We start from the raw sequence: 12584 nt of genomic DNA, 5'->3' as shown, positions 1-12584 counted from the left end.
CTCACCCCATCCCCCTCTCTGATGAAGGGTCTAGGCCCGAAGTGTCAGCTTTTGTGATCCTGAGATGCTGCTTGGCCTGCTGTGTTCATCCAGCTCCACACTTTGTTATCTTTATTTACCCTGTCTTTTCCGGTTAATATCTTGAAGACTTCGATCAGATCACCCCCAACCTTCTAAGTTTCAGAAATCTCAGGTCTAATTTGTATAATTGCTCCTTAGAATAACCTGTGAAGTCTGTGTATCATTCTCGTAAACCTATGTTGTAGTTCCTCCAAGGGCAATGTATCCTTCCCAAGGTGTGGTGCCCAGATCTGTTCATAGTACTGCAAGTAGGATCTAATCAGGGGTTTTATATAACTGCAGCATAACTTTTGCATCCTTGCACCCCTGTTCCCTGAAATATAAATGGCAGCATTAGCTATTTTCATAATTTTCTGCATCAGTTTGGCATTTTAAAGATTTATACACCTGAACCCCCAAATCTCTTTGAAATCCACTGAATTAAACTTCCATACCATTCTGTAATACCCTGATCTACCCTTTTATGGTCCAAAATGGATAAACTCAAATTTGCTTACATTGAATGCCATCTACTGCAGTTTTGCGCATTCACCTAGTGTATCAATATTCCTCAGTAATTTTCATAAATATTTGCATGTGGACTTTTAAGTCAGCCCAAGCTGTTTTCTGATATGTTCAAGAAGCTGGTTTGGGAATTGGGGAATGCTATGAATGAAGATGTGTTGTTGAGTAAGAAGGAAGGTGAGGAAACAAGGAAGTAATTATAATTTAAAAAGGACCCTATTTATATGCTTTTTTTGGCACCAATGTGATATTGAAGTATTATTATGGTCCCACTATAATATCATGTTATTACATTATTGTTGTTGAGAGAACACTAAAATACTCTCTATTTTTCAGGCCTGCCATTAATTCTCTTTGGGCACCAGTGAAGCTGTAACTGGTCTTCAGTTTAATTACTGAAGTGACACTACTTCATGAATAAAGATGGCAAATGTACCACATCTGATTTGCCTGATCTGAAGGTATAAATTGCAGTTTAAACAGCAAAATAAAATCATTGATTCACACAGAAAAGTTTGTTTGGTGCTTATTTCAATGAATGAAATGCAGCAATATCATTCCAAAGGAACTCATCTGCATCAATCCAACTTTGACACAACCTTAGACCACCGTAATACCAGACTGGCCTCCAACACTTTACAGGAAAAAGCATTTTTGGGAATTGACTTGGGGAAAAAAATGGAACCAACTCATATCCAGAGATAATGGGAACTGCAGATGCTGGAGAATTCCAAGATAATAAAATGTGAGGCTGGATGAACACAGCAGGCCAAGCAGCATCTCAGGAACATATGCTCCTGAGATGCTGCTTGGCCTGCTGTGTTCATCCAGCCTCACATTTTTTTACCAACTCATATCCATCTGGGTTTTGGCATTTCGAATTCTCCTGGCATTTATTTTTACCAGATAAAAAATGGTACTTTTTATTTATGTATCAGATTAATAATTTTTGGGGAAGCATAAATGGGATAGAGTGGGAATTTTATTTGGCAGAATGCTTTCAATTAGATCCCTATCTGCCTGTGGGTATTCTTTAATACTTATTCTTGGAATGTGAGTTTATCTGTCAAGGGCAGGACTTATTGTTCATCCTTAATTGTCCTTGAGAAAGTGATACCTTATGGAACAGCTGCTGTCCACGCAGTGTAGGTGCAACCATTGTACTATTCAGGTGGGAAGTTCAGGATTTTGATTGAGTGAAATCAAAGGAATGGTGACATGGTTCAACGTCAGAATGCAATGTGACTTGAAGAGAAAAGCTTTGAGTTGTCCTCATGTACCTGCCCATCTCCCTCTAGTTGATAGAGATTGTGGATTTGGTAGGTTATATCAAATGATGCTTGGTGACCTGTTGTCACTGCATCCTGGTGATAATAGAAGTCAATATTTATGATGGTAGATAGGGTGCAAATCAAATGGGTTACGATTTGTTTTTGGACCATATTGAGCTTTTCGTGTGCTGTGGAGCTGTAACATCATTTTAATGCTGCTTACTTGTGTTTGGGAAGTTGAAGGCCCAGGCCACAGATTATTTGTTTTTGCATTATTTATCCTCTTGTGCATCTGGATATTTATATTTATACTAGGGTGAGGGAAAAATGTGAAAAAGGAATTATAAATCCAAAACAAAATGGCCAAACATGTGCAACTGAAGAATCTTTCCATTTATGTTGCCTTGATGCTGAAAAAGTAAGTTGTTACAGTGAGAATTGGAGAAAATAAGACAGCTTGAAAAATCAGCAGTGCCAGGGGTTTAATACATATATCAGCTGATTCTAAATTCATGCAATTATCAGGCTGAGATGTTTTGATGACACCATTGCAAATATCGTCCAAATAGTCCAACTATTCTCATTTGTGAGGTTCCCTGCAGTAGTGATTGGAACCAGAAGGATCTTGTTGACTACAAGATCCTTGATTAGCGCTTTTAAATTGCACCAATTAGGGGACTGGCTCTGAGCTAGCTGGCCACAGCCAAAATATTGTGTGCAAATAAATAAAGGGTGGCTTATTGACGGCATACCCTCCACTGCGCAGTTATTTCACCTGCTCATTTATTTATTAATCTTAGACCTCTTCTCCTAAACAAATAATTCAGCACAGTATTAATTTGATGAAATGAAAAGACATCTGTTCTTACTCATGACACACTTGATCATTATCACACTGAATTCTGGTAAACACAAGAACAAGTGAGGATATCAGCAAGTTTATTTTCATTTTGTAAGCTTTAATTATTTATTTACGTCTTTAGGCAATACATTGTAAGGAAATGTACTTGTGACTAATAAATTTATGAAGACCAATTGCAACAATTACAATTTTCATCGAATATTAGACTTTCGGCACAAATCATATGGTATGTTTGTCCATGGTAACACTGGTAATATTTACTACGATCAGCATAATCAGGATATGTCCCATCAGACTTGCCTTGGCAAAAGTCATGGACTACAATAGTTGCAGTAATGCCACTTGAAGAGGCAGTGACAGTAGCTGTTGTGGTTAAAGGTGTCGATATCTCACATTCTGTAAAACAGAATAATAATAGTATCTTAATCTTCTTTTGATTAAGGTTTCCATTTCCTTACTAGCTTCAGCTGCCTCCAGACATGACTACACCGTGACAGTAGGCTAAGTAACATAAAGATTAGGTTTATGATAGGAAGTTTCACGCCAACTTGTATCTGCTCAACATCTTGGAAGTAAAAAAGTGATTCATTATGGAGGCAAAGGAATGATACCGAACAACAGGAGGAGATAAAATGTGTGTAGATGACTGAAGCCAAGACCGAGTGGAAAAGATTTGAGGTCGTTCTATTGGAAAACAGGATGAAGAAAGTTTTGGGAAGAAGGCTTCAGGTTATTGAAACAAGACAGTTGAATGCTCTATCACTTTATTAGAGTGGGGCAGTGAATGAATCAGAGACAAGAGCTGGAAAAATAGAATATGAATTCCAGCATGTAGGCCTAAACGAGGCTGACAAACAAGAATGGGCTAAGGCTATTGATGGGATATGAGAGCCAAGTTGAAAGCTTTGACTTTCAATTAAGTTTCTTATATTTTCGACACAAATAATCTAAATTCAAAATCTGTAAGTTTATGGTTCTACTTTTTTGAGAGCATTGTCATTTTTTTTGTGTTGTGTTTACTTAAAAAAAATGTATCTAAGTAATCAATAGGAGGAGTAGACCATCTAGCCCCATGACACATTTCAGAAGATTGTGACTGATCTTTTACCTCAACTCCTCTTTCCCTCACCACAAACGTAAATAGCCTCAAATTCAAAATTCTACTGGGTTTTATAGGAATGAAATTTCAAAGGATTTGCAACCCTTTTGGTGAAGTATTTCCTTGTTATTTCTGTCATAAATGGCTGACCAAATTTTCTGAGAATTTCAAACTTTACTTTATATTTCCCAGCTGGGCAAAAGAATTTTCTCTGTGTAATTATGGTAAAACTTCCTTACTCTTACATACTCTTTACTCTCATACTGTCCGTGCGGAGTTTAGACATTCTCCCTGTATCTGCATGGGTTTCCTCCGGGTGCTCCAGTTTCCTCCCACAGTCCAAAAGTGTGAAGGTTAGGTGGATTGGTGATGGGAAATTGCCCATAGCATCCAAGGATGAGCAGGCTAGGTGGATTAGCTCTGGGAAAGGCAGGGTTGAAGGGATAGAATAGGTGGATGTGTCTGGGTGGGATGCTCTTTAGAGGTCGATGCAGACCAGATGGGCTGAATGACCTGCTTCCACACTGGGGGAATTCTATGATTTTATGATTAGCTTTTGTTACACAGGAATTAATGTGCCATGTGCTTTCCATTAACATTGACACGAATACAACTCATCCTTCCAAGATATTGGTGCTTCAGTAGTCAAGACCAAGTGTAGCTTTTGGCTGGGAGCTAGGGGTTTATGTGATAATTAGGCCAGGGGCTTGTATGTTGTGCATTCCTCATTGCAAGTCATTGAAATGATAGCATAGTGGCGATGCTGCTGGTCTACGAATCTCCCGATCTGATCTCACAAGCTGAATGTGTTGATTCACCACTGACCACAGCAGCTTGGGAACTTAGATTCAATTCATTAAAAAACAAGCTTGTTATAGTAGCAATGGTGATTACCAGATTGTTGAAAAAAGTCTGACTGGTTCACTAATGCCTTCTATGGAAGGAATCTCGCCAACCTTAACTGGTCTGGCTGACATGTCTTGGATCCACTGGAAGAACCGTAGATTGATGTGCCTCAGCAAGACTACAGAATGTATTCATGGATGTGGCACTCTGCCAGCTACTCAAGCATACTTAAGAATAGACACTACATGCTGGCCTTGTCAATGGTGCCCACTTCCCACGAATTAATGAAAAGAAAACTATATTAAGTTAGTTCTTAAACATAAATCAGAATCATGGAAATTTATGGTGTTTAAGGAGGCCGCTCACTCATTGCCTGTGTACCCACTGAGAAAGAGTTAACCCAGTGTAACTCCACCTTCCAGTTCTTGGTCTAGTTCTGTAGATTATGATATTTCACATGCATTCTGAAAATTTCTGGAATGTATGAGAGTTACTGCCTGTCTCAGCCTTTCATGCAGTCAGTCCCAGATCACTATCACAATGTAAGTGAAGAAACAAGCCCTTTGCTCCCCTCTAATCTTCATGCAAATTATTTCAATCTATATCCCTTGATTATTGACCCTCTCTGCTAAGGGAAGTAGCTAACCCTCCTCCATTACAAGGAAAATTTAATAACACAGTGTGGAGCTGGAAGAACACAGCAGGCCAGGCAGCATCAGAGGAGCAGGAAAGCTGATGTTTTGGCTCGGGACCCCTCTCAGACTCCAGCATCGGCCATTCTTGCTATCTCTTGAGTGTGTTAAAATTACTGTTCCAGGTTTGACTACACCTTGGTAAAAATCCTCAGTGCCTTGCCTGGTGTGATCACATCCTTCCTTAATGTGGTATTCAGAACTGCATTCAGTACACTAGCTGTGGTTTAAGTAAAGTTTTGTATGGGTCCAGCAATATATCCTCACTGTTACTTTCTATACCTCAGCTAATAAAGGAAAGTATTCAGAATGTTTTCTGTCTCACCTTACTGACCTGTCCTGCTACCTTCTGGGATCTGAGGTTAGGAATCCAACAACCGTCTGTTCCTCCACACTTTACAGTTCTCTGTCACTTATTGTGTATTTTCATCCACTTGAAATCTGACTCAAGTTTATAGCTTTCTTCCAATTACCTACCGCCGTCAATTTGTGTGCTATCTGCAAACTCGTTAATTATTCCCCCTACATTTAAGGCTAAATCATCGATATGTTTATAGCAAAATGTAAGGGCATTAGTTTTGTTTCATACACCAAACACCCACTGAACGTGACATTTTACGTTTAGTTTTGGGCCACTTTTGGAATGCCATTTATCTTTGAATCTCTTGGGTCTTTCTGATCAACCTGCCACATGGGACATTGTCCACAAATGGGCTGTAAGTACTCTATCTCTGCCTCCCTTCATTTTCAAACAAAAGGAGCGTGGTAGCACTCTTCAAGCCCTATGGTAGCAGCCCTATAGTCAGAAAGAATTTAAAGATGATAGTCAGAGACTCCATTGTTTCCTCCCTTGCTTCTCTTAATAGTTTGGGATACACTTCAGCTGGATCTGGCAGTTTCTTCACTTTCAAAGCATGCCAAACCTTTTAATATTCCCTTTCTTTACTACCCCAATGATTACTGCCCACAGCCCCTCCCTAACTACAACATCTACTCTGTTTCCCCTTTTGAGAAGACACTTGCAATGTTTTAATTAGGAATCATCATAAGAATATAGAATTTGGGAGCAGGAGAAGGCCATTTGTCCCCTCAGCCCTGCAGTGCTGTTCAATAGGATCATTAATAATCTAGTTGTGGTCTCAACCCCACTTTCCATTCCGCTGCCATTTGTCATTGACTCCCTTGTTCATCAAAACTCTGTATAAATAGGTCATGAATATATTCAAAGGGTCAGCCTCCATTATTTTATTAAGAAAGAGAGTTCCACACACCAACAACACTCAGAGCCGAGAAAATAACTCATCTCCACCTTAAAAGAGAGGCCCTTTATTCTTAAGCCATCTCCTCATTCAAGAGTGCCTCACAGAGCTAAGTTCTTCCCTGTATTCTTCCCATTTTTCAAGTCTGCTCAGAACACCATTACTTGAAAAAGGTCACCTCTCATTTTTTAAAAAGTCTACTAGGCACAGCCTTCCCCAATACGGTAACTGTTGATCCCAGAAATGAGTTGCATGAACACTCTAAACTGCTGTTAACTCAATTATGCATTTTTTTTCAAATAAGGAGAACAAAAGCATTCACAATATTCCAGATGTTGTCTTATCAAGGCCCTGAAAAGCTGTTCCATTTCCATTATCCTTGTAACTGACACCAACATTCCATTTGCCATCTTAATAACTTACTGTTCATGTATCTTTACCTTAAAGTTCTGAGATCTCTTTCATTTTAAAAAGTGTACTGCTTTTCTATTTTTCTTGCCAGTGTGGATGACTTCTCACAATATGCTCTATCTGCCAAATTTTTGCCCACAGACTCAACCTGTCTGTTACAGACGGTAGACCTCTTCTTTACAATATACTTCCCTACCTATCTACCAGGTATTGGCAAATTTAGCTGATTTATGTGACACTTACACCCTGTCAACTCGTGAAAGACTTACTTATTTTTACTTTCTGCCTCCTGTTTGCAAGTCAATTCTTTATATGTTGGTATGTTCCACCTGTTTGCTTAGCTTATGGGTTCTTAGTAAACCTTTGCCCCTCCACTTTTGAAATGCCTAACTGATTTTGAGAAGTTGGCGAATGTTGGATTTAGGGACGGTTCTAAGGGGTAAAAGAAAATGGGGAGAAGTTGGGAATAGGAATGAAAGAATTGGATTATCAGCCATGATCATATTGAATGATGGAGCATGCTGGGAGGGCCAAGTCATTCACTCTTGCTCCTACTTTTTCTATTTTGATGTGGTGGTGAGTTGCCTGCGTGAATTGCTGCTGTCTCTGGGAAGCAGCCACACACCCACAGCGCTCTTAGGGAAGGAATTTCAGAATATTGACCCAGCGACAGTGAAGGAGTTAAGTTGGCGGTGTTTCTCTGCTTCTGCTACCCTTGTCCTTCAAAGTGGTGGCGGTCATGGCTTTGGGTTTGCTGCCAGAATTCTTTGGGAGAGTGGCTGCAGTGCACCTTGTAGATAGTACCCATTGCTGCCACTCTGTCTTGCTGATCAAGGAAGTGAATATTGAAGGTGGTAGATGGGGTGTCACTCAAGCGGGCTGTTCTCTCCTAGATGGTAGCAATCTTCTTGAGTGGTTCGAGTTGCAGTCATCCAGGCAGGTGGAGAGTATCTCATCACACAACTAATTGGTGCCTTCTAGATGATGTGCGGGGCTTGGGGAAATAGGTGTGTTGCTCAGGGCTTTCACCCTCTGATCTGTTTTTCTAGCCAATATATTTATATGGCTGGTTCAGTTCAGTTTCTGATCAATAGCCATCCCCAGGATGTTAGTAATTGGGTCTTCAGTGATGGTTATGCTGCTGAATGTCAAGAGGAATGTGGTTAGGTTCTCACTTGTTGGAATTGGTCATTGCCTGACATTTAACATGGTGTGACTGTTACGGTGCCACCTAATTATCAGCTCAAATCTGAATGTTGTCCAGATTGTTTTGCATTCGGATAAATGATTGCTTTTATTTCTGATGCTGAACATTGCATAATAATCAGTGAAAGTTTGCACTTATGTCCTCACTGATGAGCCAGCTGGTTGGGACCAGGACCCCATTAAAGAACTTCTGTAGAGTTATCCTGGGATTTGAAATGGATTGACATCCAACAACCAAAACCACCTTCCTTAGTGCAAAGTATGACTCCAACCAGCAGAGAAATATCTCTGATTCCAAGAGTCAGAGGTAGATGTTTGGCTCGGGCACCTTGATGCCAATCTCTGTCAAAAGTGTGACTTTCTTGTTTTGCTTTGTAATCTCCTATTTCCTTTTACCTCTGCACTTACAATCCTCCTGTAGGCTTTGTGCAGCACTGAACACTTAGTATGTGACAGAAGTTTCCTTTTTTACGTTTTATCGGCCCTGAATGCTTCTCAGGATTTGTGAGCGTCACTCGGTATATTTGTAGGAACATCTTTATCCATTGCTTGACACTGATTTACCTTCAAGAAACTGTTTCCATGGCACTAATGCTAAATGATTTCACAGCTTGGTAGAATTGTCCTTTCCCTGATTCAGTGTGTGAAGTTTATAGAGTCAGTTTCCATTAGAAATGTTATCATCTTAACTTTAAATGGAACATTTGTGTGTAAGTATGGTAAGAGGAAATTCAGTTTTGTATAAAGCAGGTTTGTGCACTTGAGATGGTTTAGCAATAGGGTACAATTCAATTTAGGGTGGATTAATGTAGCATTTGTACAAACCATTAATGTTAAGAAGTGACTTCAACGTGGCGGTCAAAGGGTAAGCTCCTTGACCACATTTAGTTCCAGAGAAATCATCCAGATCTAAAGTCCACACCATGGCACCTCCAAAGTTGTTTTCCTTCAGCCACTGAGCCTACAGGTAAAAATATAAATCATGCCAATAAAAAAGCACTAAAGAAGTAGGCCATTTTATTGGAGACATAGCCTCCCATACCACTGAAAGATCACTCACTTCCCAAACGTGTAGAACAGGAGACCTTTTGAGACATTTATGTTACTAAATGAGTTTAGGGAATGGCCCTGAGTGGAAGAGGAAGAAGAGATAATAAGGTATAGAGCTGGATGAACACAGCAGGCCAAGCAGCATCAGAGGAACAGAAAAGCTGATGTTTCTTCAGAAGGGTCTAGGCCCAAAACATCAGCTTTCCTGCTCCTCTGATGCTGCTTGGCCTGCTGTGTTCACTCAGGTCTACACCTTGTTATCTCAGATTCTCCAGCCTCTGCAGTTCCTGCTATCACTAGAAGAGGAAGAACCCTCTTTTACCAGTAGATCAATATTGTCAAAGCAGTTTCTAAAATCTCCATTATCAATCTATATTGACAAATAAAATTATCTTAGTGACCTATACGGATTTCAGCTGTTACTGAATTGTAATTTGAAAACTCATGGCCTTTGTGAGAAACAGTGAGGATAGATTTGTAACACATACTTTGGTTATAAAACTCTGCTGATTGTCATATCCAACCCATTGATTGTTGCTGAATGCATATGGAACCAGCTGATCATCAATCACCTCTGAAGTAGCAACTCTCAAAAATGTACAAATCTGTCAATCAAAATCAATAAATATTTTCAATCTATCAAACAAATGAATCTTTTTTCATAGTTTAAATTCCATTTTTAGTCATCACTAATTCCCATTGTGAATTCATAAAAGATATTTAATTAAAACAACTGATAATGCATAACTTTAAAGGGATATTAAATACTAAATTAATACGGTGTTATCACTTTAATTCTGACTGAATGTCATGCCACAAGGCAGGAAGAGAGATTCTAAATTTTTTAATAATATTTTTTAATCTTGCTTATGCTTTAAAATTGACTCTCGTTGAGTTTAAAATGACTGATATTAAACACAATGGGTTAATTAGTGGCTTTTCAAAAATTTCAAGCAGTAATGAGTCAAAAAGCTAGCTCAACAACTCTCTGGAATGTCACACTTCCCATTTGTATGAACGTTACAGTTCAGCCTGTTGAAAGTGCACTTAACCTTTAAAAGAGTTCACCTTTAAGAACTCCATGCACTGTGCACATACAATGTAATAAATCTACCTGCCAGTTACTCTGCTTTAGTTTGCAAGCTGCAAACACAGAAATCAATAATGTCTGATTCAGAACTTGTAATATGGTTTACTGTTTCAAATTAACTAAACCATGAAGTTAATCAATTACTGATTAGGGGTACATTATCAGACAATTATCACTAAAATGTCATGATGAACAGCGGTGGAAGAGATTATGCTGATGAGGCCTACCATGCTTGACCAGCGAGCAAGCAATTTAATCTCCAGCTTTAAGTTTGACAGACCTTAATCATGCTTATGATAACCCTCCTTGTCTTCGTTCATTACAAAGTTGGAGAGTGTTGAAAATACAATTTGCTGGCAAGTAGACAAATCCCTAGTGAGAGATGAGGTTACCTAACTTAATAAAATCTACTCATTCCCTTACATGCTAGATTGTAGTAAACAGAAAAGGCAGAATGTCCCCAAAATTCCTCCCTTCCCATAGTTGTCTGAGTATTTGTTTTGGAAAATTAGAAGTATGGGTATAGTTAAGAAATAAAAAAAAACTATGCTTTGTAGCTAAAATCATTTGGGCGGAGCTTTGTCAGTGACCTGGCCCACAAACTAGATTTCATGGCAAAATAATGAAAGTTGAAACTCTCCGGTATGATTGAGAGATTCCATGTTCTTATACTTTCTGCCATTCAATAAGACATTAAGTGAAATGTCCATCTTGCTCTATTGATAATGATCATGTAACAAAGTTTGGGCAATAACAGGGAGTCACTGTGATTCATAGCCTAACACTCTAATCAGCAACACCAATGGTCCTGATTAGGCAGCCATGTGTCGAATTACTGGATCTTCCTAAATCTTGATTCTCCCAGCAGAATGGTGCCCTGGTTTCTCAATCTGTTTTTTATATGAGGTTTTAAAATTTTGAGAGGGATGGCACCTTCTTTATGATGCATCCATACTCTCTCGTACCTGAGAAAGCACCCTATGCTTCTTCAGTGCTGGAAAGCTTCCTATTGGCCTTCCACCTTGAGAGCTGGATCACCATCCTGATTGGATTGTCCACCAACTGGCCAACTGGGGAAAATCACAGTGGAGACTCTGATTCCAGTTCAATATTGATGCTGGGATTCTGAAACCTGTGGTGAAATTTCTGGCCTATTCAATTTAATCATGAAAATTTCTACAAAATATATGTTTTACAGAATTTATCATGTGATAAATGAATAACTCTCTTAGCATAATTACCTCATAGTAGGCCCAGAATCCAGCCTCCTTGGTTAGTTGGCCTGGTTGACCAGCCCCACATACTGGAACACCAACTCCTGTTTGGGAGGTGCTCAGGGTGAAACTACGTCCGTAGGTTGGGAATCCAACAATTAAATTCTCTGCTGGGATACCACCATCTCTCCAGTACTTCATTGCAAAGTCCTGCAATTTGATAATTTGACAGCTTTATTGAAATTCTACAAATGAAAATGGTTTGCTACGAAATGCAAACCCAAGGGGAATCTGGTGGCCCTTCCTCAGACAGATTTACAGCATCTGCAGTTCTTTCAGTTTTTATCTGGTAGTAATTTTGCTATCTTAGTGCTCCAGAGCCCCCAGGCCGGTGCCCTTGGGATATAAGTTCAGACCGCATAACTGCAGCTGGTGAAATTTCAATTCAGTTTTGAAAAAAAGCTGCCCTGATGGTAATTGTTGGCAATTGTCATAAAAACCCATCAGCTTCACTAATGTTCTATAGGGAAGGAAATTTGGACTGGCCTATGCATGTCTCTAGACCCATACAATGTGGTTGACTCTTGCCTGGCAATTAGGGGTGGACTACCTGGTGACAAGTATTAAAAAGAAAAGGAAAAAGCTGCAAGTGAAAATGAAATCTAATTTCACATACTTACAACATTAAAGTAAATAAATTTTCCTTCATCAGCAGACCCACGGTAGAGAGGGCTATTGTGACCAGTAACGTTCTCCCAAGCCCCATGAAAGTCATACGTCATCACACAGATAAAATCTATGTATCTGTTGGAAAGAAAAACAGGATGTGCCTGCTGAATATTATTGCTGTCATGATAAACAAGGAAATGGTCAGTCTGCCCAGAGAGAGGTCTTGGAGTTTTTAAATGATACACTTGGAGGCATGGTGGAAGTGAACTGGAGGAGAGATGTTACAGTTCCAAGAGGACCAGAAATACACTTTGAAAGGAGTGATCAAAA

The 12584-nt window shown here is 39.4% G+C and overlaps 1 protein-coding gene across 1 annotated transcript in view; it reads right to left on the bottom strand.

Annotated features, from left to right (window-relative positions):
- Positions 1 to 2878: 2878 nt before the first annotated feature.
- LOC125462671 (acidic mammalian chitinase-like) overlaps positions 2879 to 12584 on the bottom strand; it is a 30511-nt gene continuing 20805 nt past the window's right edge. Inside the window, exons 8-11 of the mRNA XM_048552898.2 lie at positions 12266 to 12389; positions 11613 to 11795; positions 9057 to 9192; positions 2879 to 3114 (exon numbers count right to left, since the gene is read on the bottom strand). Of these exons, the coding sequence (XP_048408855.1) occupies positions 2879 to 3114; positions 9057 to 9192; positions 11613 to 11795; positions 12266 to 12389 (679 nt within the window). The remainder of the gene's footprint in view (positions 3115 to 9056; positions 9193 to 11612; positions 11796 to 12265; positions 12390 to 12584) is intronic.

The sequence above is a fragment of the Stegostoma tigrinum genome, chromosome 21 (genome assembly GCF_030684315.1).
Source record: "Stegostoma tigrinum isolate sSteTig4 chromosome 21, sSteTig4.hap1, whole genome shotgun sequence".
In the NCBI taxonomy this organism is placed as follows: Eukaryota; Metazoa; Chordata; class Chondrichthyes; order Orectolobiformes; family Stegostomatidae; genus Stegostoma; species Stegostoma tigrinum.
Note: the sequence above shows the minus strand (reverse complement) of the source record. Positions and strands in the feature narration are given on the sequence as shown.